General features: G+C 38.9%; 1 protein-coding gene across 1 annotated transcript; it reads left to right on the top strand.

Moving 5' to 3' along the window:
* The first annotated feature begins 14,709 nt into the window (after window positions 1–14,709).
* Window positions 14,710–21,384, top strand: LOC143613139 (uncharacterized). Its single transcript, XM_077086932.1, has 3 exons — window positions 14,710–14,842; window positions 14,921–15,050; window positions 20,541–21,384. Exons 1-3 carry the CDS (start codon window positions 14,710–14,712, stop codon window positions 21,229–21,231), a joined length of 954 nt encoding a protein of 317 aa, XP_076943047.1. The 3' UTR covers window positions 21,232–21,384.
* Window positions 21,385–25,908: the final 4,524 nt, after the last annotated feature.

Below are 25,908 nucleotides of genomic sequence, written 5' to 3'. Positions count from 1 at the left end.
AAGTGAGTGCTCTGGCTGCTACTGTTGTTGCTCTTGCATCTACTTCAGTTGCTCTTGCTGTTCAACATCCAATGGTTCAAGGAGGTGGACGTGAAGATGGTCATGGTGAAGATGATGACGAGTCCGATGATGACGACTCGGATGATGATGGGAATAACGATGATGTGGAAAAAGAGGATGATGAGGATGATGACACGTACGGTAGTTTTGATGAGCCACGTGGTTGAAGTGGCAATGATAATGATGACAGTGACGGTGATGATGTCACTGGTGGAAATAAGGCGGGTCAACAAGAACCGCCAAGTGAAGTTCAAAAGACCCGTGATATCGACGTTGCAATTGAGGCTGAAATAGCCTCCGCTTTTAACGTTTGTTTGCAGATACCAGTTCACATGTTTAAGAAGTCGCGGGAGACAATAAAAATGACAGTGATGATGGAATAAACTACTCTCCAAATCCGGATACTCCGGAAAGGGAGATTGAATAGCCAGCTCAAGAGACTGTTGTCACTCCTCCTGCCAAGACTGCTCCAAAGAAGAACAAGAAATGCATCAAGTACTATAGTGTGAGCAAGATGGTGAGCTTGAGATAGAGGTCGAAGCCGTGTCATGACGAATCTCCCATCCTCTACGCACGATGGCATAAAGATAGCAAAGCTGGGCTATCTGACGTGCTAATGGCGACCTGACATATCTAACTTATGGAGATATGCACACTCTGTCCATATTCGATATGCACTACTTTAGGAGGACAGTGGGTGGAGGCGAAGAGGAAAGCACCGTGGAGGGTTGGTTCAAGCGGTTTCTGAAGCATGAGTGGAAGGATGGCAACCCAAACTTTTCGTTAAATCCGGGTATATCATTCAAGTCAAAAGAAGTCAATCCATTGACCGGAAAGAAGACGAAGGGATGGAGATACAAGATACCCGAGGACCACTATGCACGGCATACCCTTTGATGACTACTTTCTCTATGACTTTGTCTCGTGGGAATTCGACAACGGGTGAGGTTATAATTCATTGTGATAGCATACATCACCTCTGCTTTATTAATGAGCACGAGCCAGCGGGTTTTTTCAAGGCCGACTTACTCAAGCTTTATGAGTCACCCTTGTGCACTGTTGAAGACCATCGTCGTAACTGTACGAACCATATTATTAAGAAGTTCAACAAGTTTGTACGCCTTCTTGTTGAACTTCAACCATTTGAGCAGGGTGATGTGTTTGAATACGAGTCCGACTGAATACACGAGCTAACAAATTAAATACTAAAGACGAAAGGGAGATTATAATGCCCATTTTTTATTAGCCTTTTGTATTTACTCATTCTTTAACGTTTATGTTAGTTAGCTAGTCAGTTTTACTTTCTTTATATGTTTGGGACCAAGGTCTTGTTAATAAAAGCCCAATTGGCCGTAATAATAGTATGGTGCATGAGAACACACTATAAATAGTGTGTCTCTCTCATGCAAACATCAACCTTTTGCAAAATTCAAATCTTATCCTTATCTACAAACTTTCTCCCTCTCCTTTCTCTCTTCCCTCACGGCCAATAAACCAAACCAAACAAGATCCGAGATCTCGGTTTCTCACTGGTGGTTTCCGCTAGCTAGTGTTGAGATTGATCCAAGTAGACTAGTCGTTGTGTTGTTTGATCCGTCCATGAGACCTACAATTTGGATCAATATTAAACCTTGAGCTGCAAACTAAATATCAAATGAAAATTGCAAATTGGTAATTTATAATTTGAAACCAACCTGCAATATATTGTCGATTAAAACTCTTTGTTGAACAATCTGCTATAGGTCGCAGCTGCACATAAGAGCATTTTACCCCTTTACACATCCTCTCTGAATTCTGGAGCTTATATTCGGCTCAATTGGAATGTTTGGGATTGAGCTTGAAAATACCTTATTGGCTTATTGGCTTTTTCAAAAAGCCAATAAGTTAAATGGTGTTTGGCAATCACAAAAAAAAACCCTTTTATTTTAACTTTTCGAAATGGTTAAAAGCAGTTTTCTAAAAGCTCCAAATCCTGGCTTTTCAAAATAGATTTTTGAAAAACCATAAACACTTTTAAAACTCAATCCCAAACATGCTCGAAGTCAAAGGGAAACAACTATATCCATTTATGAAATCAGAATTGTAGAAAATTATTGTCAACACAAAAATTCACCTGCTCGATATTCATATGATATAACCATGAGCAACTGAGAGATTAGATACATCAAGCATCTTTAACAAATTATCATACATTGTTGGTTGTTTGTAAGCATGTATAGTTTATTGGTTTCTTCTTTCTTCATAATTTTTTTGTTGAATGAAAAAAAAAAGACAGTCGAATTAGAGGGAAATACAACCAAAGATGAATTGATTATCTGGTTGTTAGTGTACAGGTGAAGAAGTCTCTTCATCTTATTTGTGAAACCCTAGATCAAAGGCACATATGGAATCCCTCATAAACCTTTGACCACGATTAAAAATGGTGGTGTCTAGTGATAAAAGAAGACGATGATTCTCATACGAAGCGGCGGCTATCGATTAGGGTTCCGACACTGCAAGATCATTGAATTGATCAGCAAGCTTAATGGATCCATGAGAGAGAAGGGTATGGTGAGGTTAGGGTGAAGGCGGAGACAGAGACATAGCTTTTGATGTAGATAAAATTATGGTTTTAGAATGTTTTTATTCTACCCGTTTAAGATAACCATACCCGTACCAAACCCGTAACCCGACCCATAGCAGCGAATTTTCAATTTTAGGATCAGTGAGAGGGCTTTATTCTCAAATGGAGGCATGTGGTAGCTGGAGAAAAAGAAGGATTAATTAGACGTGAGAGCTTTGAGCACTTACAGTTATATATAGTTATGATATGATATACACACTAAATCAAATTTGTGAAGAAAGTTCACCTTTGAAATTTAGTTCACAAGTCATTTAAATCTAACTAAGAGCCCCAACTTCATAATGAGTGTAAGCAAAATCAAAATAATATATATTTGTTTAAATTCGTCAATAGTGAATGTAAATAAAAACATTACAATTTAAAGTAAAACTAGTATTCAGGCCCGTCGCGTTGCGGCGGTGAAGAAACACTAACCGAACCCCGGGCAGGTTACTGGTAACCTGGGGGTTGGAGAGATGTTTCCCACGAGGGGTTAGACCCTTGGAAGATGGTTCTTCTGATAACCTGCAAAACAGACACCGTGAGCTCGTCACTGAGAAGGGGGGGGTTCCTCCTTGTGACCACCCTCCGGCGTGAGAATCAGACTAGATTGCTCTTTAAATATAAAAGTATATTAAGAGATTGCTAGAGCAGATATCAGGTATAATATGATGATAATGTAGTAAGATATGATAAGATGAGATGGTCATACCATTTGTGGTATTTATAGCCGAAGGTAGGTTTCCAAAGAGGTATGGCTGGCTGCAACAGTGTTCCTGTTCCACCAACAGTAGCCTACGCACGTGCCCTGCTGGTAGTTGGTGGGTAGGTAGCGGCTGATAGCGACCAGGCCTGCTGTACACTATTCCTGTTCCACCAACTGACGGCTACGCACGTGGTATGGCAGTAGTTGGTGAGTAGGCAGCGGCTAATAGTGACATATAGTGTAGGAGCATGCTGCTCGCCATACTGTTGTCCATAAGCTGTCGTATCTTTAGTCAGATCTTTTTCCCATACCTCGTCAGGTATAGTACAGAAGATCTTCCCGTATCGTACGGACTGGCTTATTTGGGCGAGAGTATTCCCCCTCCCGCCCTTGTGCGGGATTGTTCCCGGCTTCGCTCATTCCTTCAGGTGACACTGAGTGAGAGCTAAGTGCCTTGTGCGTGTAGCCTTGCTGCGCGGGTGGCCTTCTCTAATGGCTTGTATCCGAGGCTGCGGGGACAGGCGGAGTCCTTCACCATTGGGAGGCATTTCCTGCGGGACCAGCTTGCGTACTGCGCGTAAGGACGTCACGTCTCTGAGCATGGTTGGTCCTGCGGATCCAGTTGGTTTCTGCGCAGACGTTCCTCTTCAAGGTGAGTCTTGCGGGTCCAACTGGGCTCTGCTGGGACCTACCTCTTCAAGTCCCCCCAGTCCAATGTTCTTCTCATGAGTGTTTAATAAAGTGAGGTGAACTTTTGGACTTAAGCAAAGGGTTTTGAAAAGGGTTTTTTAAGGTTTTCCATGGGGATTCCTCCCGCGGAAGTCCTTGTCACTTGCAGAAATTCCCGAGTTTCCTGCTTGGTCTTTGGGTATGATGCGGGTAGGCTGTAACCTCCTCGCAAGTCAGGAGCGTTGAGTCCCACTTGTGTGGATTCTCCGTGAGGTTTTGGTAGTTTTGAACATAGTGATCAATTATGTTAAAACCACCAATTCCATCCTGGAGCTTCAAACAACGTAGTTCTCGACGTTCCCGCTATGCGGGGTTGTTATTTCCGTTTCCGCAAGCATTGCCCAGAAGATCCTTCTTGGTTTTAATTCCCAGCGGAGCGCTAGGTATGTGAAGGGTTTTGCCTTAACACTGTACCTACGCTCGTCTTACGGTTACTTTACTTCCAAGGTATTCCTGGCGTCAATTCCCTGCGGGTGCTAGGTATGTGAAGGGTTTTGCCTTTACACTGTACCCGCACCCGTCTTATAGTTACTTGGTTGCCGAGGTATACTTGGCTTCAATTCCCTGCGGGTGCTAGGTATGTGAAGGGTTTTGCCTTAACACTGTACCCGCATCCGTCTTACGGTTACTTGTTGGCCAAGGTTTTCTTGGCTTCAATTCCCTGCGGGTGCTAGGTATGTGAAGGGTTTTGCCTTAACACTGTACCCGCATCCGTCTTACGGTTACTTGTTGGCCAAGGCAAGGGGTATTTTCCCGCTTACTTTTTAATACTTTCGAAGTTTGAATTTTGAAATTCGAAGAGTTGGTGAAAAGATAAACCTCTGAAACGTCGTGCGACGGTTTCTTCTGACTGTGTCATGACGTGCAGGAAGTTATGGTGACGTGACAGAACATGGTCATTCCAGTCGCTTTTTCAGGCGCGTGGGAGCGATTTTTCGGGCGCGTGGCCGCGAAATTACTGGCACACGTCCTTTCAACAGCTGTTGCCAGCTTGCTTTTTGCCACGTGTCATAGTTTCATTGCACATTTGATTTCTCTCTCCTCCGCATTAAATTCACCGCATTAATTGCGATTACTATATAAAGGGGGAGAGGGTTATTTGCAATTCACACTTTCCACTTTCATCTCTTCTTCTCAAGTAATTTCCGGCGAATTTTTCTTTTCAGTAAAGCTTTACCCTGAAATCTCTTTTCATCTTTCTTTCACCATGTCTTCTCATGATGCTGATGACCAGAAGACTGCTGGCGAATGCCAGTGCTCTCTTCCTGTCGATCTGTACCAGTATATCGTCAGGAAGTTCATGCTCGAGTCTCTCGAGCCTGAGTTTCCTGAACCCCACCATACTGTGTACGATGCCCCTAGTGGCAAGATCGGGGTTTATGCTGCATTCTTTGTCTACGGGAACCTTAGGTTTCCGTTGACAAAGTTTGTGTACCGTGTCCTAGAGAGGCACGGTGTGCACCTGACAGAGGTGCACCCCATGGCCATTGCCAAGGTCCGGCACTTTGAGTGGGTGTGCCGGATACTGGGCCTTGAGCCCCTCGTTGATCGCCTGATGACCTTCTATACATGGAGGTGCATCCAAGGGTGGTACACTCTTACAACCCGTATCAAGGGTTTAAAGATTTGTACCACCGAGCGGAGTCTTCGCTCATGGAGAAGAGAGTTCTTCTTCATATCCGCTCGCGCCATCCCCATCGCCATGAAGTTCAAGAATGGCCAGGCGCTTCCGAACCTTCCCGCCCTCAACTACGAGGAGGCGGAATGGTTCTCGAAGATTTCCCGGGTCCAGTCCCCGGTTTTCCGTTTTCCGGAGTCGGCGATGGTGATGTTGGGGATGAGCCGGGTGTGGAAGGCGGCGAATGCGGATAAGGTTCCGATCGTCCTTGAATATGGTTCGAACTCTGTCCCTTATGGTACGTCTTGTTTCATTTTGCTGACTTCGATTTTTACTAACTTTCTTGTTGATTTCAGAGGGGAACGATCTTCAGTCGCTCCTGAACCCGCGGGAGGAAGATGGTCCCGCGCGGATGGGTACTCGTGCTCTGGACGAGAACGAGTTGCCCATCTTAGAGCAGACCGCGGGTCGGTTCGTGGAGGTTTACCCGCCAGGCCAAGAGATCCTGAGCCACCGACGGCCAGGTAAGCCTATCTTCTACCCTGAACCTCTCAATGCTGTGCCTGCTGCTGGAGTTCATGACATTTCTTCTTCTGAGGAATCCGCAGAGGGTCCTCCACTGGTGCGGAAGAAAAAGGCTGCCGTCGGGAAGGGCAAGGAGAAGGTGGCCTCTACGGCCGACCCGGTAATCCTATCTGACTCGGAGTCAGATAATGCAGAGGTGGCGGGGAAGCCCGGTGGTGAGGAGACCACCGCTCCGGAGGCTGCAGGTGTTACCTCCGGGGAGGCAGCGACGACGACGGTTACCGGTGTCAAGAGGCCGGCTCCATCGGGTTCGCCCCCGCTCGTCCGTGCGTTCAAGCTCAAGAAACCCCGTGAGTACCCCCATAATTCTTGTCTAGATTTGTTGTTTCAAATAAATTTTTCTAACACTTTTGCTTGTGCAGGTGTGGATGTTGACGCATTCCAGGGTGGAGTTGGAGCAAGTATTCCCCCGCCAATGACGGTAGGCTCGGTCAGCCTTCCCGAGGCGTCGACCCAGGCGTCTACGCCTGCTTCCGCTGGTTCCAGCCTTCCTAAGGCTGTTCCAGCTGAGAAGGTGTCTCCGCCGGCCGTGAGTGCAATTTTTACAGCATCTTTCACGGAGCCGGCGGTTACTGTTGCTGAGAATGTGGCGCCAAACATGGCTACCACAGCGGCTGCCACTATACCTGCGCCACCGCCACCGACGGCCGGACCATCAGGTATGCGCCAGGCTTCCCCGCCGATCTATGCCACCTTCCCGTCTGCTTGACCTGTTGGATGGATTTCCTTTAGGTTCAGGTGATGGGTTTGGCGGCTATCGGCCTGTTATTGACCCTACAGGTACGTAGGGTTATTTTTTTCCCTTATATATTTTTATCATCTTTTCCTAACTGCCTTTGTTTCTTTTGCAGTGTCGGATTCCAATGAAGTGTATGTTCCAAGATGGAACATACGCCGAGGAACAACCCTTCGCACCCCTGTGGAGTGCGTGGACTGGGCTCGCCACGCTGCTCCTCCTGGTGCGTTGGGGGAAGCCATGGCTAGCTACCAAGAGGGTAGGCTAACCAATGAGCTTCGGGTTCTCCAGGCCCGGACGCAGCCCCGCGTCGAGCTGCTTTGTCGTGAAAACGACAAGTTAAAAGCAGCTCGCGCCAAAGATGTATCTGAAGCGCGGGCTCTTCGGGAGGAGAACCGGCAGTTGGCCGCTGCCGCAGCCGAGAAGGAGAAGGCATTCAAGGCCCTCGAGGTTGAAGTCCAGGCGCGACTCGAGGCCCGCTCCAAGGCTGCCCAAGCTGTGAATGAACAGCTTCGGCTGGCCAAGGAGACTGCGCGAAACTCAACTGAGAGGGCTGCCAAGGCTGAAGCTGTTGCTGAGCCACTTCGCGAAGAGAATGAGCAGCTTAAATGCAAATTAAAGGCTCTTCAGCATGCTCATGATGCCTTGGCAATGGAAGACGCCAAGAAGCTGCAAGAGATTCTTGACCAGAGGGGGGTGCTTGACCAAACCGAGCGGAAGCTTAAGGGCGTCGAAGAGGCTGCCGCAAAGGAAGTATTACTTGCCAATCTGAACCAAAGCGAAGCCGAACGCGCCCGTGACGAAGTGCAAGCTACCCTCCAATGGCTACTTCGAGAAGCGTTGCCTCAGGTATCCTCTTTTTTTTCTCTCTTTTCTACTTGTAATTAGAAAATGTTCTAACTTGTAATTTTCTTTTGTAGGTTGTGCGTCGGGTCCTTTCAGAGACCTCTTACGACGATGCAATGAGCGCAGCCCTCAACGCTTCTCATGAGGATGGGGAGAAGACTGGTTTCCTGCTTGGTCTAGGGTTTGCTGAGAGAGGCTTTCCGCCCTCCAACTTCCCTTTATTCCATGTTAATACTGAAGTTGCTTATGACCAAGCTGTGAACCAGTATGCTGCCTTCCCGCATCCAGTGGTGGAGAAGGTGAATGAAGCTGCTGCTGCTGATGATGGGCTAAACATCCTTAAGGCTTTCCTTGGGCAGCCACGCTCAGACGGTGCTGGTCCAAGCGGAGGTGGCCCTGAAGCCTGATCCTGAAGATCTCTTCCCACCGTTAGGATAGACAGCTTTGTATAGATTTCTTTTAGGCGGGTAGTTACCCGGCTACTGTTGTAATACATCATTGAAATATTAATCTTTTTGCGTATAAGACTGTTATTTCCTTCTTTGGGTTCCTTGCTTTATAAACTTTATGACTTGCATACTTAGTTTAAATTAGCAATTTTCCAAGTGTTCAGAATAAGAACCTTTGAACGTGGTTGATAGTGGGTTAAAGTTTCGCTTCCTCCTTCGTGATTGTGCGGGTAGAACCGTCACTTGCACTTAGTAGGATGGCAGAACTTTACCCTTATCTGACCTGCGTGTAGGTTTCTCATCTTTTGAGGATAAGTTAACCTTTGAACGTGGTTGATAATAGGTGTGAAGTTTTGCTTCCTCTTTCGTGATTGTGCGGGTAGAACCGTCACTTGCACTTAGTAGGATGGCAGAACTTTACCCTTATCTGACCTGCGTGTAGGTTTTTCTCATCTTTTGAGGATAAGTTAACCTTTGAACGTGGTTGATAATAGGTGAAGTTTTGCTTCCTCTTTCGTGATTGTGCGGGTAGAACCGTCACTTGCACTTAGTAGGATGGCAGAACTTTACCCTTATCTGACCTGCGTGTAGGTTTTTCTCATCTTTTGAGGATAAGTTAACCTTTGAACGTGGTTGATAATAGGTGAAGTTTTGCTTCCTCTTTCGTGATTGTGCGGGTAGAACCGTCACTTGCACTTAGTAGGATGGCAGAACTTTACCCTTATCTGACCTGCGTGTAGGTTTTTCTCATCTTTTGAGGATAAGTTAACCTTTGAACGTGGTTGATAATAGGTGAAGTTTTGCTTCCTCTTTCGTGATTGTGCGGGTAGAACCGTCACTTGCACTTAGTAGGATGGCAGAACTTTACCCTTATCTGACCTGCGTGTAGGTTTTTCTCATCTTTTTAAGAATTTTGTTTTGAACCGTTCGACGCGCGGTTGTCGATAGGTTAGTGCATTTTCCTTTCATGATTCATGCGGATAGACCGGCACTTTCATTTAATGGGATGAACTCTTTCAACTGACCTGCGTGAAGGTTTGCCACGTTATTGGGTTCGTGCGGGTAAGACCGCCTTCCCACGCGACGACCTCACGTAATGTGAATGTCGTCACCAGTGTTGGATAGTTTTAACCGTTCGACGCGCGGTTGTTGACAGGTTATTATTCAGTTTCCTTAATGATTCATGCGGATAGACCGGCACTTTCATTTTTGGGTGCTGAACTTTTTCCCCTTCAACTGAGCTGCGTGAAGGTTTGTCACGTTATTGGGTTCGTGCGGGTAGGACCGCCTTCCCATGCAATGACTTCACGTAATTATGCGGTGAAAACCGGCATATTAGTGTTCAGAAAAGTATAAATGTAAAATCATCAGCTTCGATATTCTTAAAGAGAATCATTTCCATTAGAAGTGGCTCTTGGCCTTCTCTTTACAAATTGGAATTGATTACATGCAAACTGTGTAATTGAACTCCCTTCCATGTTGGGATGGGAGTGCCATCGAGCCGATACGCACCTGGTTCGGGATCTCGTTCTTTACGCAGCATGTAGTCTCGATTTTGAAGCTGAAATTGGTTCGTGTTTTCCCCAGCTGGGGTTCTATACGCACTCGCCTGCCTAGCTTTTATTTCGCCACGAGGTGCGCGAGCGTCCCATCTCTGACGAATGTTTCGACCATGTCTTTTACGTCTATGCATTCTTCGGTGTTGTGGCCTTTTGTTCTGTGATAGTCACAGTACTTGCTCCGATCAGCATCGTGACGATGCCGGATTACTGGAGGCTTTGGCCATGGGAGCTCCTCAGTAGCAAATATGTCAGTGACGCTTTTGGTAAGTGGCGTCCACCTGGAGTTCCGGTGCGGCTTTACATTATCCCTTTCACCCAATCGGTGCTGTAAGCCGGATGAGGTGTCAAAGTTTACCCTTGACTGCCAAATGCCTTGCTTCCGTTTTTTGTTCAATCGGGCGGTGAGGACGTTGTCCTCTCTCGTCCTCTGGGTGTAAAGGTTTGTGTTCTGCGGAAGGTCTCTACCCAGTTGCTTCTCCGTTTCCGCATAGCGTTTGGCTGCTGTCATGATGCCATCCCATGTGGATGGCATTCCATCTTTACCCGTTAGGGTGCGGATAAGCTCTGGGTCTTGCGCGCCCTGGATGAAGGCTGCGCGAACAAGATCCTCGCTGATATTGCCCAAACTTAACTTCTTTGAGTTGAAGCGAGTGATGAAGTTTAGCAGAGATTCATCTTCTTCCCGTGTGCATTTGAGGATTGTCCATTGCTCCTCGGTATACTTTCGCTGCTGGCTGAAGTGTTGGCTAAACTTCTGCTGGAAGTCTGCCCAGTCGTAAATGTGGTTAACCGGTAAACGATCGAACCAAGCCCTAGCAGCCCCCACCAGCGTCATTTGGAACATGTAACACCACGTGGGTTCCGTCCAATTGCTAACGGTTGCCCCCGCTATGAACCTGTTCAAATGATCGTCTGGATCAGATATGCCGTCATATGTGCCTATGTTAGGCATTTGTTTAGCACTTTTCGGGGCGATTGCTTCAGCAATGTCCCTTGCAAATTTGGACGTTCCTGCATTTGTAACGTTTGGTCTGAACGTTTTAGAGAAGTCTCGTGGACCTCCATCTATGCTTTTTGGTTTGAAGGCTTGTCCAAAATGCCTTTTCGGTTGGATTTCCGTTTCTTTACGCTTCCCTTTTGCCTTATGACGAGGGTTCGCGTCGGAGTCGGATTCCTCCGAGTCATCCTCCCAGTATTCGAATTCGTCGGCCTGTTGCACGGAACGCAAGCGTTCGTTCAACTCAGCCTGGAATTCCTTTTGTCGTGCCTCCGCCCATGCCTTGACTTCGTCGAGAGTCTGGCGGGGGAGTCTTCGTTTTTCAAACTGGGTATCGGTGGATCCCAGTAGGCGGTCATTTACTGCACTTGCCCCTGCTTTAGTAAGTGGGGTAGTGTTCGTAAAATTTACTTCACTTGCTCCGGCTTCGGTAGCCGGAGTAGTGTTTGTAAAAACTGTGTTGCCGGTATTCCCCCCAATAGCTGGGGTTGTGGTTACCGGAATTTCTCTAACCATCTTTTGTATAAAGTTTTGAAAAAACTGGAGAAAATTGTAGTTCTAGCTTTATGCACGGATGGCGCCAATGAAGAAACACTAACCGAACCCCGGGCAGGTTACTGGTAACCTGGGGGTTGGAGAGATGTTTCCCACGAGGGGTTAGACCCTTGGAAGATGGTTCTTCTGATAACCTGCAAAACAGACACCGTGAGCTCGTCACTGAGAAGGGGGGGGTTCCTCCTTGTGACCACCCTCCGGCGTGAGAATCAGACTAGATTGCTCTTTAAATATAAAAGTATATTAAGAGATTGCTAGAGCAGATATCAGGTATAATATGATGATAATGTAGTAAGATATGATAAGATGAGATGGTCATACCATTTGTGGTATTTATAGCCGAAGGTAGGTTTCCAAAGAGGTATGGCTGGCTGCAACAGTGTTCCTGTTCCACCAACAGTAGCCTACGCACGTGCCCTGCTGGTAGTTGGTGGGTAGGTAGCGGCTGATAGCGACCAGGCCTGCTGTACACTATTCCTGTTCCACCAACTGACGGCTACGCACGTGGTATGGCAGTAGTTGGTGAGTAGGCAGCGGCTAATAGTGACATATAGTGTAGGAGCATGCTGCTCGCCATACTGTTGTCCATAAGCTGTCGTATCTTTAGTCAGATCTTTTTCCCATACCTCGTCAGGTATAGTACAGAAGATCTTCCCGTATCGTACGGACTGGCTTATTTGGGCGAGAGTATTCCCCCTCCCGCCCTTGTGCGGGATTGTTCCCGGCTTCGCTCATTCCTTCAGGTGACACTGAGTGAGAGCTAAGTGCCTTGTGCGTGTAGCCTTGCTGCGCGGGTGGCCTTCTCTAATGGCTTGTATCCGAGGCTGCGGGGACAGGCGGAGTCCTTCACCATTGGGAGGCATTTCCTGCGGGACCAGCTTGCGTACTGCGCGTAAGGACGTCACGTCTCTGAGCATGGTTGGTCCTGCGGATCCAGTTGGTTTCTGCGCAGACGTTCCTCTTCAAGGTGAGTCTTGCGGGTCCAACTGGGCTCTGCTTGGGACCTACCTCTTCAGGCGGGGAGCGTTGCAACGGGTGTTATGATGTGTAACGCTCATTTCAACGGCTTTTATGTACAATAGTATAAACCTAAGTAAAAAGGCCAACATATCACTTTCACTTCAACACAACTACTCTTCTAGTGTACATTCAACCCAGTTGACAAAAAATCATCCTTCTCGAGCAACTTCAATACATTAGCATCCAACATATCACTCTCACTTCTTCAACACAAACACTACTTTGCTAGTATACATTCAACCCAGCTGACAAAAAATCATCCTTCTCGTATATAATATGGCTTAGAACCCGTGCGTTGCACTGGATATGTGACAAAGAAAAAAACCATAAACTTTTGAAAATGTTAATGCTACTTAATACATAAATGAAAATATTGTTGCTGATTTAACTGTAAAAATTAATGTTGATGTAATTTGAGATAAAAATACAACCAAAATAAACTCATTAGTAAGTAAATGGGTCAAAATTACCCATATTTGTGATTAGTCAGTAAGAATTCCTCTTAACTTATTTTAATCACTCTTGCACAAACAAAGATTATGAGAAATTACCATTGTTTAAATTCATTTCCATTTCTGAATCAATAGGTAGATAAAACAAAAGCTATCGTTTGACCTTTTCAATAGTCAAAGCAACTACTCCATAACAAAACTGGAATTAAAATTGATCATGTACCAGATATTGGTTTGGTAAGTATGGAACGCACATCTAGTTCAAATCCAATATCAAGCATTAGATCTGCTTCATCAAGCACCTGCAAGAATGTCAAATACACCATTGTCTATTTAGAAAATGTGAAATTCAAATATATATACATGAAAACTTTGAAAAGTTAAAAAAAAAGAACTTTGCTAATAATCGATTCATTTGTGGTTATAAATAAGGTGTTTGCATAATAAAAATCGAAACCTAAATGAATTAATGAGTCAGTGCGTTATTAAACGGGTCAACCCTTACACTACCAATTTTTAAGCAGGTCAGTATGGGGTAAAGTGGTAGACGTGCTGCTTGTTTTGAGAAGGGTCAACATTTGGTTTTCCAGTGGAGTTGCAGCCTCTGTGTCATGAGATCCAAATCCCCATTTCTATCCTATTTTAGTGAGGTAATAATGAAATTATCATTAGCTAATAGTTGTAGTATGCTTTGCCTTGATGCAGCTCTATCATCCAAATATATAACCTTTTTTTAAATTTATTTATCCTGTGTGTCCTAAAGCATCAATGCACATCAGTTTAAAGCATCAATGCACATCAGCTCTGACATCTTTTTGAAGTGAAGTTGGCGAACAGGGAAGAGGTGTAAGTGGCGAGTTGGCGGTCCAATGAGAAACGCACGCAAAACAAAAATGTTTTGAAATTGGATTCTTACAAGACAATAGTACAACTAAATACAGCACCAAACACTGATAGTGTGAGTGAAGACTAACTTGTAAATTAATATATGTAATAATTACAAATCAAATGTTCATGTAAAAATCCATAATTAAAGCTGTATGTAGTCATTTTAGTAGTCAACAAGTATAACATCAGTTTGTAAAAGAATATCAAGTAACATCAAATTAGAGTAATATCATAGAACCGATATATAGAACAAATTGTCACAACTCACATGAACACATTATCCAATTAGTATGTAAATCAGAATTTGAATATGTCTTCCCCCAAATACATCGAGAATCCCTTGCTCCATTCGTTGGTCAACCGAGTCTTCAGTTTCAACAAGTTAGCATCACTAATTCAAGTTTCAAAAAATTAGCATTAGTAATTAAACAATTCAAGTTTCAACAAATTAACATCACAAAATATTTCTAGTTTACCATTTTTTAAATTATATTTCATTTCCTCTTTAATTCATACTTCCACTTTCATTTTTGATTTGTGAGTTGGTGTATATATAGATACAAATCAAGTGTTTGTATACTTCATGACTTATATCATCTTTTCTTTGTATACCCATATGTTTTTTCTCTTGAGAGGTGCTTGGCTAATGGCTAGGTATTATATACATCTTAATAAATGTTATAAATATGTTTCATATATACATTTGTATTAAATGTAAATAGTTGTCAGGAAAATAAATCAATATTAACAAGTTATGTGTAAAGTGTACCCACCCTGGCATTTTCTTTCTTCGGTACACCACTATAAATCTAACAACAGCAACTAAAATTTCTGTACTTTTTAAACCCTCAACCACCCCCCCCCCCCCTCTTCTCTTTCTTTTCTTGATCAAAAAGTTTCATAAATGGGAAGATCTCCTTGTTGTGAAAAGGTAGGGCTCAAGAGGGGAAGATGGACAGCCGAAGAAGATGAAATACTGACTAACTACATTCAGTCCAACGGGGAAGGTTCTTGGAAATCCTTACCTAAAAATGCTGGTTAGTTTACATATTAATTAGATTATAGGTTTTATCATATTTCATATAATCGCTGAGTAATCCGAAAATTCTTGAAAGGGTTGTTGAGGTGCGGAAAAAGTTGTCGATTGCGATGGATAAACTACTTAAGAGGAGACTTGAAAAGAGGTAATATAAGCCCAGAAGAGGATGAAATAATTGTTATGTTACATAAAGCCTTTGGGAACAGGTTTGTTAAATCCTCCATTAATGAAACTATTTTGCATGTTTCTTTCACAACTGTCAATTTCTAGATACAGCTTTTGGACCGTCAATACATAAAAATAGCTTTTAAATAATGACACTGAAGTCCCCCTCTCAATAACGTACCCACGTGAAAGTGCTTAAATAAAATATTTATCAAAATATTGAGCGTTTCATGTTTCGTAGCATAAAATATAAACCATAGTTTGTTTCATAAAGATACAGAAATAATTAAATAATGTGACATAACTAGAAGAAAAGGGTTTATGATCTTAAGAGTTAGGTGAAGACGATTATCTGGAGGAGACCTTATTGTGTATATATACTGTTTTAATAAAAATACATATAGCTTTTTTTTTTAAAATATCGGGCATAACGTCGGGGTGTCTGTCATGTGGCCGTCAACCACCTAGCCATCCCTTAGGCCGGCCCAGTTGGTACTACACCAACATTCATAAAACTTATGAAACATAAAAAATTCATTTATTATTTCATGTCATATAGGTTTTTAGAGTAGAAGCGGCTTATGTATCTTATATATAGGATAATCATAAAGTAAAGCAATGATATAAAATAATATATGAAAGGAAAAACTTATTTATATGCGAAGTTTGTTTGGTAAAAAATTAGAAAGATGAGTCAAAATATGTTTAAATTATATTTATCCGATGTATTATACCCTTATTTATTAGAATTGTAGGAATGAACGAAAGAAATGCTTGTGACTTTTGCAAGTCATTATAAAATAAATAAATTTATATGCCATGGGCCATTACATTTAGAAAAAAGGGGAAATGATTATTTTCTTTGCAGCCACATTCTTCCAACCTAGCCCAACCATCACCCGGTTACTCAAAAAATCAGTGCCAAGTTAAACAGTAGTTTGAAAGTTGTACCAGTAGTTTGGAAGTTGTATGGTATGCAACAAAATTAGCAAAAGGATGAGTAGTAAAAGGTATGATTCCACCAAATTTTAGTTTTTGATATAAGGTTAGGATAAAATAAAAAACTATTTTAGTTGAGAAAACTTTAAAACTTATCATCAACCAAACATTTTTAATTAAAGTTTGAAACGTGTGATTCACAGTTGAAGTTAATAAAAATATAAAAATAAACTTACATTTTCTCTCTTTTAAAAAATATGTTTAATAGTTATTAAAAATGTAAAAAAATACAAAATAATTTTTTTTTCAATGTTTTGTATTAAATGTACAACATATATTACTTATGTAAAAAACGATGTTACATAGAGTTTTCATGGGTTTTGTCAACTCAAATGACCGATTCGATACATGCCCTATATATAATGTATAATAATACAAATATTAAAATGAGACCATATGCGTTACATATACTAGACGGGTGCCTACGCGATGCACTGGGAAACACAGACCTTGGTAATCACGTAACAAGTTCATATGCGCTCATTGTTCGGTTTGAAACCGTTGAAACCATTCAAATCAATCATTTGTTTGATTTCACGGTTGATTTTTTTTCTTTTACTTTTGACTAACCGATTCAATTTTCAATGGATTGGTTTCGATTTTCGACAACAAAAAAACATTATTAACGGCTTGGCTCCCGGATTAATTTAAAAACCATCAAAACCAGACAGCAAACACCCATACGTAAATTGTTTTTTTAAACTGAAAAAACTATAGCAATATCATACTTAAATTAAAGATAATAAAATGTTTGATTTATGATGCAATGTTTTTTAAAATATATTAATGTATAAAAAAGATATAACTGTTTAAAAATTATGAAGAAGTTAAGTTAAAAGTGAAAATATAAAATATATGCAGGTAAAAAATTTACCGTATAGTTGTAGATGTTGTTTAAATTCATAGAAAATTATTAAAGTTAATATGGTAAAAATTATAAAATATTTAATGAATAAAAAAATACAATGGCATTTATACGTTTTAACTACCATTTTGTCCTTTTCAACACTCTTTATGAATCGTACCTTATGTATTAAATTCTATATGTTAATAAAGAAACGGAGGTGTCTTAATATAAGTTGGTACAACACATGATTATACGCGTACCCTATGACCACATGCATTAACCCTAACAACATAAAGAGACACTTTACCTACACGTTTCAATTCTTTGGCTGCAATTCTGCATCCCACTTTGTAAATTTGTTAAAAGTTCAAAATAAATCAGGAATATAGAAGTAAAAGGAACAATCAATTAATACTTTGTACACACTATCAATCTATATAAATGTCTAAAAAAAGCCTTATATCTCAATCTCTGGTTGTTACTCACTCTATCTTAAACCATTAGATTGCTTGATTTGTTATTTAAGACTTCTCAGGCGTTTGATTCCAATTCGCGGTTGTGGGTCTCATTAAACCCGAATAGTCCTTAAATGGGCTATAACGTCTCAGTTTTGTGGCACTTTCCTAATCAAACAATAATTTCCGCGGATCATGGGTCTAACCAAACCTGGATAGCCTTTAAACAGGTTATAACATCTCGTTTATTTGTGAAATAACATCTTACTCATCAAACAATAATTTTCGCTAGTCATGGAGCTCACCAAAACCGGATAACCCTAAAACGGGTTATAACATCTCATTTATTTGATAAACTCTTTCCTAATCAAACCCTAATTTAATATTTCTCCCCTACATATTCTCTGTCATTGGTCTATCACCTCCATCACTGGTTAACTTTCGATTACCACCCACCATCGTCAACCTCCCCTCTCATGCATCAACCACCATTGTCACCTACAATAACCGCCATTTTTCAAAATACAAACAATTATGTTCATGTTTGTTTGTTTGAAGAAAAAAATCAGCATGATCGTGTTCGTTTAAGTTCGTTTGTTATAATTCTAAAAAACCTACATATCTCAATTGAAAAAGATCAAACGTTAAAAAAATAATGAACGTAACAAACTAATATATACATATTAAATCAAAACAAAATTACGTTAAAAAATAAAACAAATATTACAAATATAAAATAACAAAATGATTAAAAACAAAAACCTAAATAAACCTCTGTAACACGAGAGGCTCAAACTAGTAATATAATAATATAAAGAGTAAAAAAACAGGGCAATTTTATATGCGTTTTAAGAGTTTACATAATTATAACTTCTAAACCTACGGTAATTTTAAAATTAATTTTTTAGCACATGTGAGTTATCACATCATTTTTTAGGGTAAATTTTTTTAAAATAATCATAACTATAACCTATTAATTACAAATAATAATTTTAACTTCACTCTTGGTTGGTGGTGATTCAAACTAAATGTGTATTTTTTACCAACGATTCGCGACTAACGGAGTTAATCCATTATTTAGATGCTTGCGTGGCACGCATAGCTGTTAATAAACATCTATGTGGCAATAATCATCTTTATCTTTTTATTAAGAAAATTGGTTTTAGATAATTTCAAAGATGTAATATTGGCAAATAGCAGTCCCAATTAGGGATGAACATTTTTGATACCGGTACCGATTTGGTACCGTCGGTACCAAATCGGTACAAAGTTTTGAGTCGTATCGGTACCAAGTTTCCACCGTCTTTCTTGTTCTCATAAAAAAAACCATAATAGTAAGTGAAAAAAGTTGTTGTGTCTTTTTGTTTATCATTGTGCTTTGTGATTTTTTCGTCATTGATTGTGTCTTTTTTCCTTGACATTGTGTCTTTTTTTCATTATATTGTGTTATATTTTGTTCAGCATTATTGTGTTATATTTTTTTCAGCATTGCATTATATTTTGCGATATATTTTGTCTTTTTTTAGTTATAATTGTGTCTTTTGTTCATTTTCGTCATTGTGTCTTTGATCTCACCATTGTGTCTTTTCGTCAATTTTTTTTTTATTTTTTGTATTTTTATTTATTTTTTTTGAACGGGAATGATGTCGGAAACATTTTAGTTTTTTAGATTTTTCGTTTTTTAGTTATATTTTGAGTTCTGATTTTTTTAATATTTTTTTTTGAATTTATTTTTAATGGGTTTTTTGTATGGTCACAAATCTTTCTCACACTTCTCATTTTTGTCTCCCTTTGTATTTTAACTTTAATATATATATATATATATATATATATATATATATATATATATATATATATTTCTTAAACACACTCCACTTCTTATTTTAACGTCACCTTATATATATATATAAAATGTGATGTTAAAATAAGAAGTGAAGTGTGTCTAAGAAGTGTAAGAAGTAATCCGGTGCGTTAAATATGTTGATCTGATGGTAGATATGGAAAGTGTGTTTTATTATGCGGTGTGTTTTATTATATCTAATGGTGAAATCACACTACACTTCTTAGAAAAAAATCTATTTCTTATTATAACTTTGCTCTCTCTCTCTCTCTCTCTCTCTCTCTCTGTGTGTATGTATATATATATACACACACACATACCACTTTGAGTTTTGAGAACTCGAAAAAACTCAACGTAACAATTTTGTTTTTAAAATTTTTTTTACATATATGTGATATATGTAGGTTACATGTACGTAGAAAAATTACAACATTTTTTATGCACCAAGTCGACTTTTTACGTAGGTGTAAGTGTGTAACGACCGTTTAAGTTAGTATAATCACTGTACATCTTTATTCTCTCTTATACTTGAGTTTTTAATCTGATTTAATCTCGATCACATAATCTAACTAAACTTATGGTTAAGAATTAAGTTCTCAAAACTCAACAAGTTCTCAAATTATATATATATGGTTGTTATCATTTAAGAACTATAAAAAGTTAAGAAATTTTAGAAACTCTCAAGAACAAAACAATTTTTAAATTTTTTTATATATTAACATTATTTATGAGTAGTTTTATCATATTTTATATATAAAAAAATTATTACATATATTAATCACAAGTTTACATATGTGTAAAATTTATATACTAACAAATTTACATATGTAAAAAAACATAGATATGTATAAAAACTTATTTGCAAAAATTTAATTATAAATATATATATATAAATAATTGATAAAACTACACTTAAATAACACTAACATAGAAAAAAGATTATTAAAAACGTTAGTTTTCAAGGGTATAAGGGTTCAAATAAAAAATAATTGTTTTGTGAGAAGTGTGAGAAGAATTTAAAAATCAAGTACACCACCTAAATAGGATACTATAACATGTAAATAAGAAACTATACAACTTTAGACACTAACAATCTCAACCGTTAAATCCTAGATCCAAAGGTGTACATCTATTCTTATGTTTCTCACAAAACTATTGTTTTTACATTAACTCTACCAATCTCAAGAGAGAGAGAGGACGTTCATTTCGAAGCTATATTTTAAGAATCGCATAATGCACTAATGCGTATATGCTGATTAAATGTGATACTTAAGAAGGTCATATAACCGTCTTTTTTTTTCTCTCCTTGTTAATTATGTAAATTTTTTCGCTTTATAAACATGAAAGTTTAATTATATTAGTCAAAGGGTTCCTTGAATTTCTTATGTAGGTGGTCAATGATAGCTAGTCATCTACCCGGTCGAACAGATAATGAGATTAAAAACCACTGGAACTCTCGTCTAAGTCGCCAAAGTTATCGTTTCTTCACGAATAAAAATAAGGCAAAAGCGTCTATAGACATAAGCACCTTGGTTTCTCAAAAGAAGCGAAGAGTCGGTCGTGTAAGCCGTAGTGTCGCGAAAAAGTATAACCAGGATATGTTTTTAAAGAATAGCAAGTCACTTTCTATATCAACCGCCAAGAAATTAAGTCCATCAACGATGATGGACAAACAAGTCGATATGGACAAGGAGGATTATTCAAATGTTGTCACACAATATGTAAAAGAATGTCAAGTTCATCATGATAATGTTATCAGTGACGAGTTGGAGTCGGGAAACTGTCTACAAATGGATACAAATGAGTTGTTTAACATCGATCATTTTTTAAATGTCGAAGCTATTGACACCGATGGGGTTTCAAGCACCTTTGATGAAGATCAGATAAAACAACGGTTGGCGGAAATCGATGCTGAAAATCCGGAGAAAAATGAAAGCTTGAACTTAGATTCTTTAAAAATAATGGGACTATGTTCCAATGAAGCTGATCAATGGGATATGGAGTTTGGTTTTACAGGTTTTAGCATGTGTGATGAAGAGAATGACATGTTGATTTCGCTATGGGAAGGTGGCATTCCTTAAACACGTCAAGATTTGGGTTATATGCAGCCATTCATCCCTTATGCAATAATAATTAAAAATAAAAATATATGTATTTTGTCTTTTGGTTGCTTCTTTAAGCCATCCATATAGCTTGTTTTTCTCTAGTTTCTCTTTCGGTTAAGTTATTCATCAAGAACCGAGATATGGACTCATCAGTTATCAAAGATCTGTGATTTATTTGCGAAAAAAGATTAGTAAGATAAATATTGCCTTTTTATTTTTTTTAAACAAATGGCTTCTTGTAACAGGGTGCATGGTAGACGTTTTGGCCCTTTAAGAGCATGCTTGAGATCGAGTTTGAAAACTGTTTATTGACTTATTGGTTTTTTCGAAAGCCATTTTGAAACGTCAGGATTTGAGATTTTTAGAAAATGATTTTTAACGCTTTCAAAAGGCTAAAATAAAAAAGATTTTTGTCATTGTCAAACAATTTTTAACTTATTGGCTTTTTGAAAACACAAGTAAGTAAATAAGTTGTTTTCAAACTCAATCTCAAATTTATAATGTATAACATGAGACATATAACATGAGACATATTTGCTCGCCAATAAATAAATAGATCAATATGAAGTGTCTCCAAAATCTTACTTTTTAATTATTTGATTAGATCAATAAGACACAAATTATTTAGTAATTAATGATTAAACGTGGTAAGATAAAACAAAACACTACTAGTAAAAAGGAGTTTTATAGAATACAAAGCACTACTAGTAAAAATCTTTCTTTTTTTCAGGTGACATGAGTTTTATTGAATACAAAACACTACAAGTTAACATGGCCTTCTTGAAAAACCGGCACTACTTCACAATGAGCCGGTACAGTTGTTGCAATATCATAAAATATCAATTTTCTACAATTATTTGATGCCCTTGGATTGGTGGAGGTGTTTTCTCCTACTCATTTAAAGATCGAGAACTTTTTTGTACATCGAGTATCCGAGTGTCTAAAGTACAAAAAAGTACATCTTAATTTGTAGTGACTTAAAAATCGTACCCATTAGTTCCTATTAGAGTACGACAAGTCAAGAGGTGTCAAAAACATATTGTTGGTACACTTACATTAGTAATTTCTTACTCCTAGAATGTTTAAAATCAAGAATACACATTTTAAAGGTTCATTAAACTTTTTTCTTGTAGATGTCGGAAAATAGTCACCAACACGAGAACCATCCAAGACACAGCCAGTCTCTTCCTTCACTGCCACCTAGAGGATTGGTCACCGGTTATGGTTTACGTACCCACCAACCACTGATTGTGTTTATTGGTTTCTTTCCGAAAGCCAACCATCGCATCACCACCGTGAAGCATCACCAGCGTTGTTGTCGATAAAAAGTTGCCATCGATCTACACACAGCCTGTGCATGTTTACACACACCTGGACCATACAAGTACATTAAAAACCACGATTTTGATCAATTTTTTATTTAAGCAAGAATGGTTAATTAGATCCAATTTTGTTGAACAATTGTAAAATCAGAAGAAACCTTAAAGAAACTTATAATCAGTGCCAACCATATTTGTCAGGTTTTGTTGTTTTTGTATAAAGTTTTTGTTCCTGATTTGTATTTCATTATTCCGCTATGTTTAAGTAGGTTGATTGTTCTGTTTTAGCTTATGTAACAATTCGGGCTTTCCCTCATTTCATTTGTAACCATTTTGACCCATTTACGGGTCCGGGCTTCCTCATTACAATATTTCAGCATTTATCGAATTAAATTGATTATTTTATTAATATTTACTTATTTATAATTATATCTTTTGAGTTTTGACACATTTAACCCAAAATGCAAGATTTATCTTCTTTTGTGTCCATCATTAAACATCAGGGACTTAAACTGTAAATTACGTTATAACCCATATTATACATCTGGATATCCATATCCAAACCCGAGACCACATTCCATTTTTTGTACCGAATCCTTAATCTGTTAACTTAAGGCAATGGTTATTCATACACCCTTTTTGGATATTCACACACCCTCTTAACGCACATATTATCTTTATATACACCCTGTAAAGGGTGTATGAATAACACATCCTTAACTTAAAACTGTAAGGGCCCATCACCGTTGCCCTACATTGGACGTTGGATTTACTCATAAACACGGTTCTAAATATCAGAGTTGAATAAAACTTTCGCGGGATATTAAAACTTTCATAAAACATTACATAATAATTCAATACTTGTCTTAATTAAACATTTTGTCTTTCAAATTAAACATAAAGTCATAAAAACAACTTGTGTCTTCAGATGCCAGCTTCTTTATTCATCTGCCATGTGCCCTGCTCAAGCTAGCTGCCTCATCCTACTCACATGCGTGCATACTAAAAGTCAGCTACGATGAGTGAGTTCTAGTTAATCAAGTGACATACAATACTTTCATATACTTATACATTATTTCCTTTATGCTTTCTTTACATACCATATATCTATTCATACTTTACATACTTATACATTTTAAAGAGCATTACGCCCTACTGCCTCGAGTATTATTACGCCCTATTCTGCCTCGAATATTATTAGGGTCCGGTCCCTTTTCTGCCTCGAATATTATTAGGGTTCGGTCCCTTTCTACCTCGAATATTATTAGGGCCCGGTCCCTTTTCCGCCTCGAATATTATTAGGGTCCGGTCCCTTTTCTTCTGTACCTAGCTGCATCTTTACATTCATTCATAACATACATATATCATCCATACATTACTTATAACATTCATATCTTTATTTATACCTGACAGTACGTGCAATATCCGAATATTGTTCACATACCAACAAGTATTCGTTGATATCTATCACATATATCAAATATAGCATGCACTTACCACTTAAGGTAAGTGTATTAACTAATCATATTGAGAATGCACACAGCCCCGAAAACATAACAAGAAATGGGGCTAGAAACTCACATAGATCTTGTTTCTTTCTCCGTTAATCGTTATTCCTTTCTTTTGCTGAGCTCCACTGACTGTACATTAATTATACGTATCAATACATATCCTATTCACATATCTCAACCAAAAATGGCTAAGTCGGGTCTAATCTAATGGTTTAAGTTAGAATACATTTTTACTTAGATTGTTTTCATCTTTAACCCTAATGTATTTGAATACCTTGTATTCGAATGGTATTAGAATACACTTATATCTAATGATCATATTGTAAGCTAATGATCACATTGTAAGCTAATGATCACCTTGTAAGTTAATGATCACATTGTAAGCTAATGAACATTGTAAGCTAATGAACATTGTAAGAGAGTATACATGTAAGCGGGTATACATTGTAAGAGAGTATACATGTAAGCGAGTATACATTGTAAGCGAGTATACATGTAAGCGAGTATAGGAGATGTAAGCGAACATAAGGACTGTAAGCGAATATAAGGATTGTAAGCGAATGAGCTGTTGGTTCTTTAATGTATTCGAATAGGCTGAACGTCTTGGGTTCGTTTATCACCATATTTATTATCTTTCAAGACTTTAATACCTCTTTATAGCTTGGTATTAACCCATAAACATTCCTTTAACCATTTTTGGCCAAAACTTGACCCGAGTGACCATAAAGTTTGAACCTTTAGGCTAAAGATGTCCAAAACTAGATCTAGGGTTTCTTTAAACGAGCCGTAACCTTTACTGTGTTCATCTAGTTCATTTTAAACGTCAAGTTTGTAACTTTATGGTTTGTTTAGTCCCGATCTACTCTATTTTTAAGTTTCATAACAAACCGTTCATAAAAACATAACCTTTAAAGTTAAAGAACGTACCTTTATTCGTTTTTAGGTTATGATTTAGCTTGGTGATGAACTTTAATCTTGTATCTTGCTTAACTATCAAAGATCTATCAAGAATCTTGCTTGGTTTTGGGTCTTGGATTCTCGTTCTTGCTTGCGGCCGTATGTAGGGTTTGTATGTGTGTGTTTTGAGTGTGTAGAGATTCTTGAAAGATAAGATGGATGGAAATGGAAAGGATTAGGGTTTAAGGGGGTATTTATACTCCCTTAAGCCCATGGACCTAAGACCCATCTTTCCTTTTTGGTCCATAAATTATTCCATCTAAATAGCCTACTTACTTTTTCATATTTTATTATTATTATCGTTCCACTAACTCAATTATTTCACTTGGTGCAAATAATATATTAAGTATTATTTTAGAATTTCGGGATTTACAAGTCTTCCCTCCTTAAAGAGGTTTTGTCCCCGAAACCTAGCTTATTCCTTGTAAAAGGAACACTTCCTATATTCACGCACTTTATTGGATCATATTTGCTTTTCGGGTTATCCTTCTTACTCCTTACTTGCAGTCACCGAGTGGTGTTCATGTGTTTTAGCTATTTAAGGTAGCTTGTCCATGAGACCCTCGATGCACTGTTTCTTGTTTTGATTCGGGAAATCTCGTCTCGTCTTTCATTGCTTCATACTATTTAACACTGGAGCCTAGGCGACACTCTATCATGACAAAATTAATCACCACAACCCAAATCCATTCATGACAATTTCATATCGTAATTAATTCAGAGAAACACCAGTCTAAACTTTAATATAAAATAACACACATCAAATCATTAATAAATCAAACATAGATTAAACTTATGGCTAGCAGCTAGCCTTCTTGAATGGTCTTCTCTAAACATATGGAGGAAACTATTAAGCCTCAAACATT

Source organism: Bidens hawaiensis, unplaced genomic scaffold (assembly GCF_021521415.1).
Source record: "Bidens hawaiensis isolate Kalapana, Puna unplaced genomic scaffold, B.hawaiensis_p1.1 tig00036725_1, whole genome shotgun sequence".
NCBI classification, from domain to species: domain Eukaryota; kingdom Viridiplantae; phylum Streptophyta; class Magnoliopsida; order Asterales; family Asteraceae; genus Bidens; species Bidens hawaiensis.
Note: the sequence above shows the minus strand (reverse complement) of the source record. Positions and strands in the feature narration are given on the sequence as shown.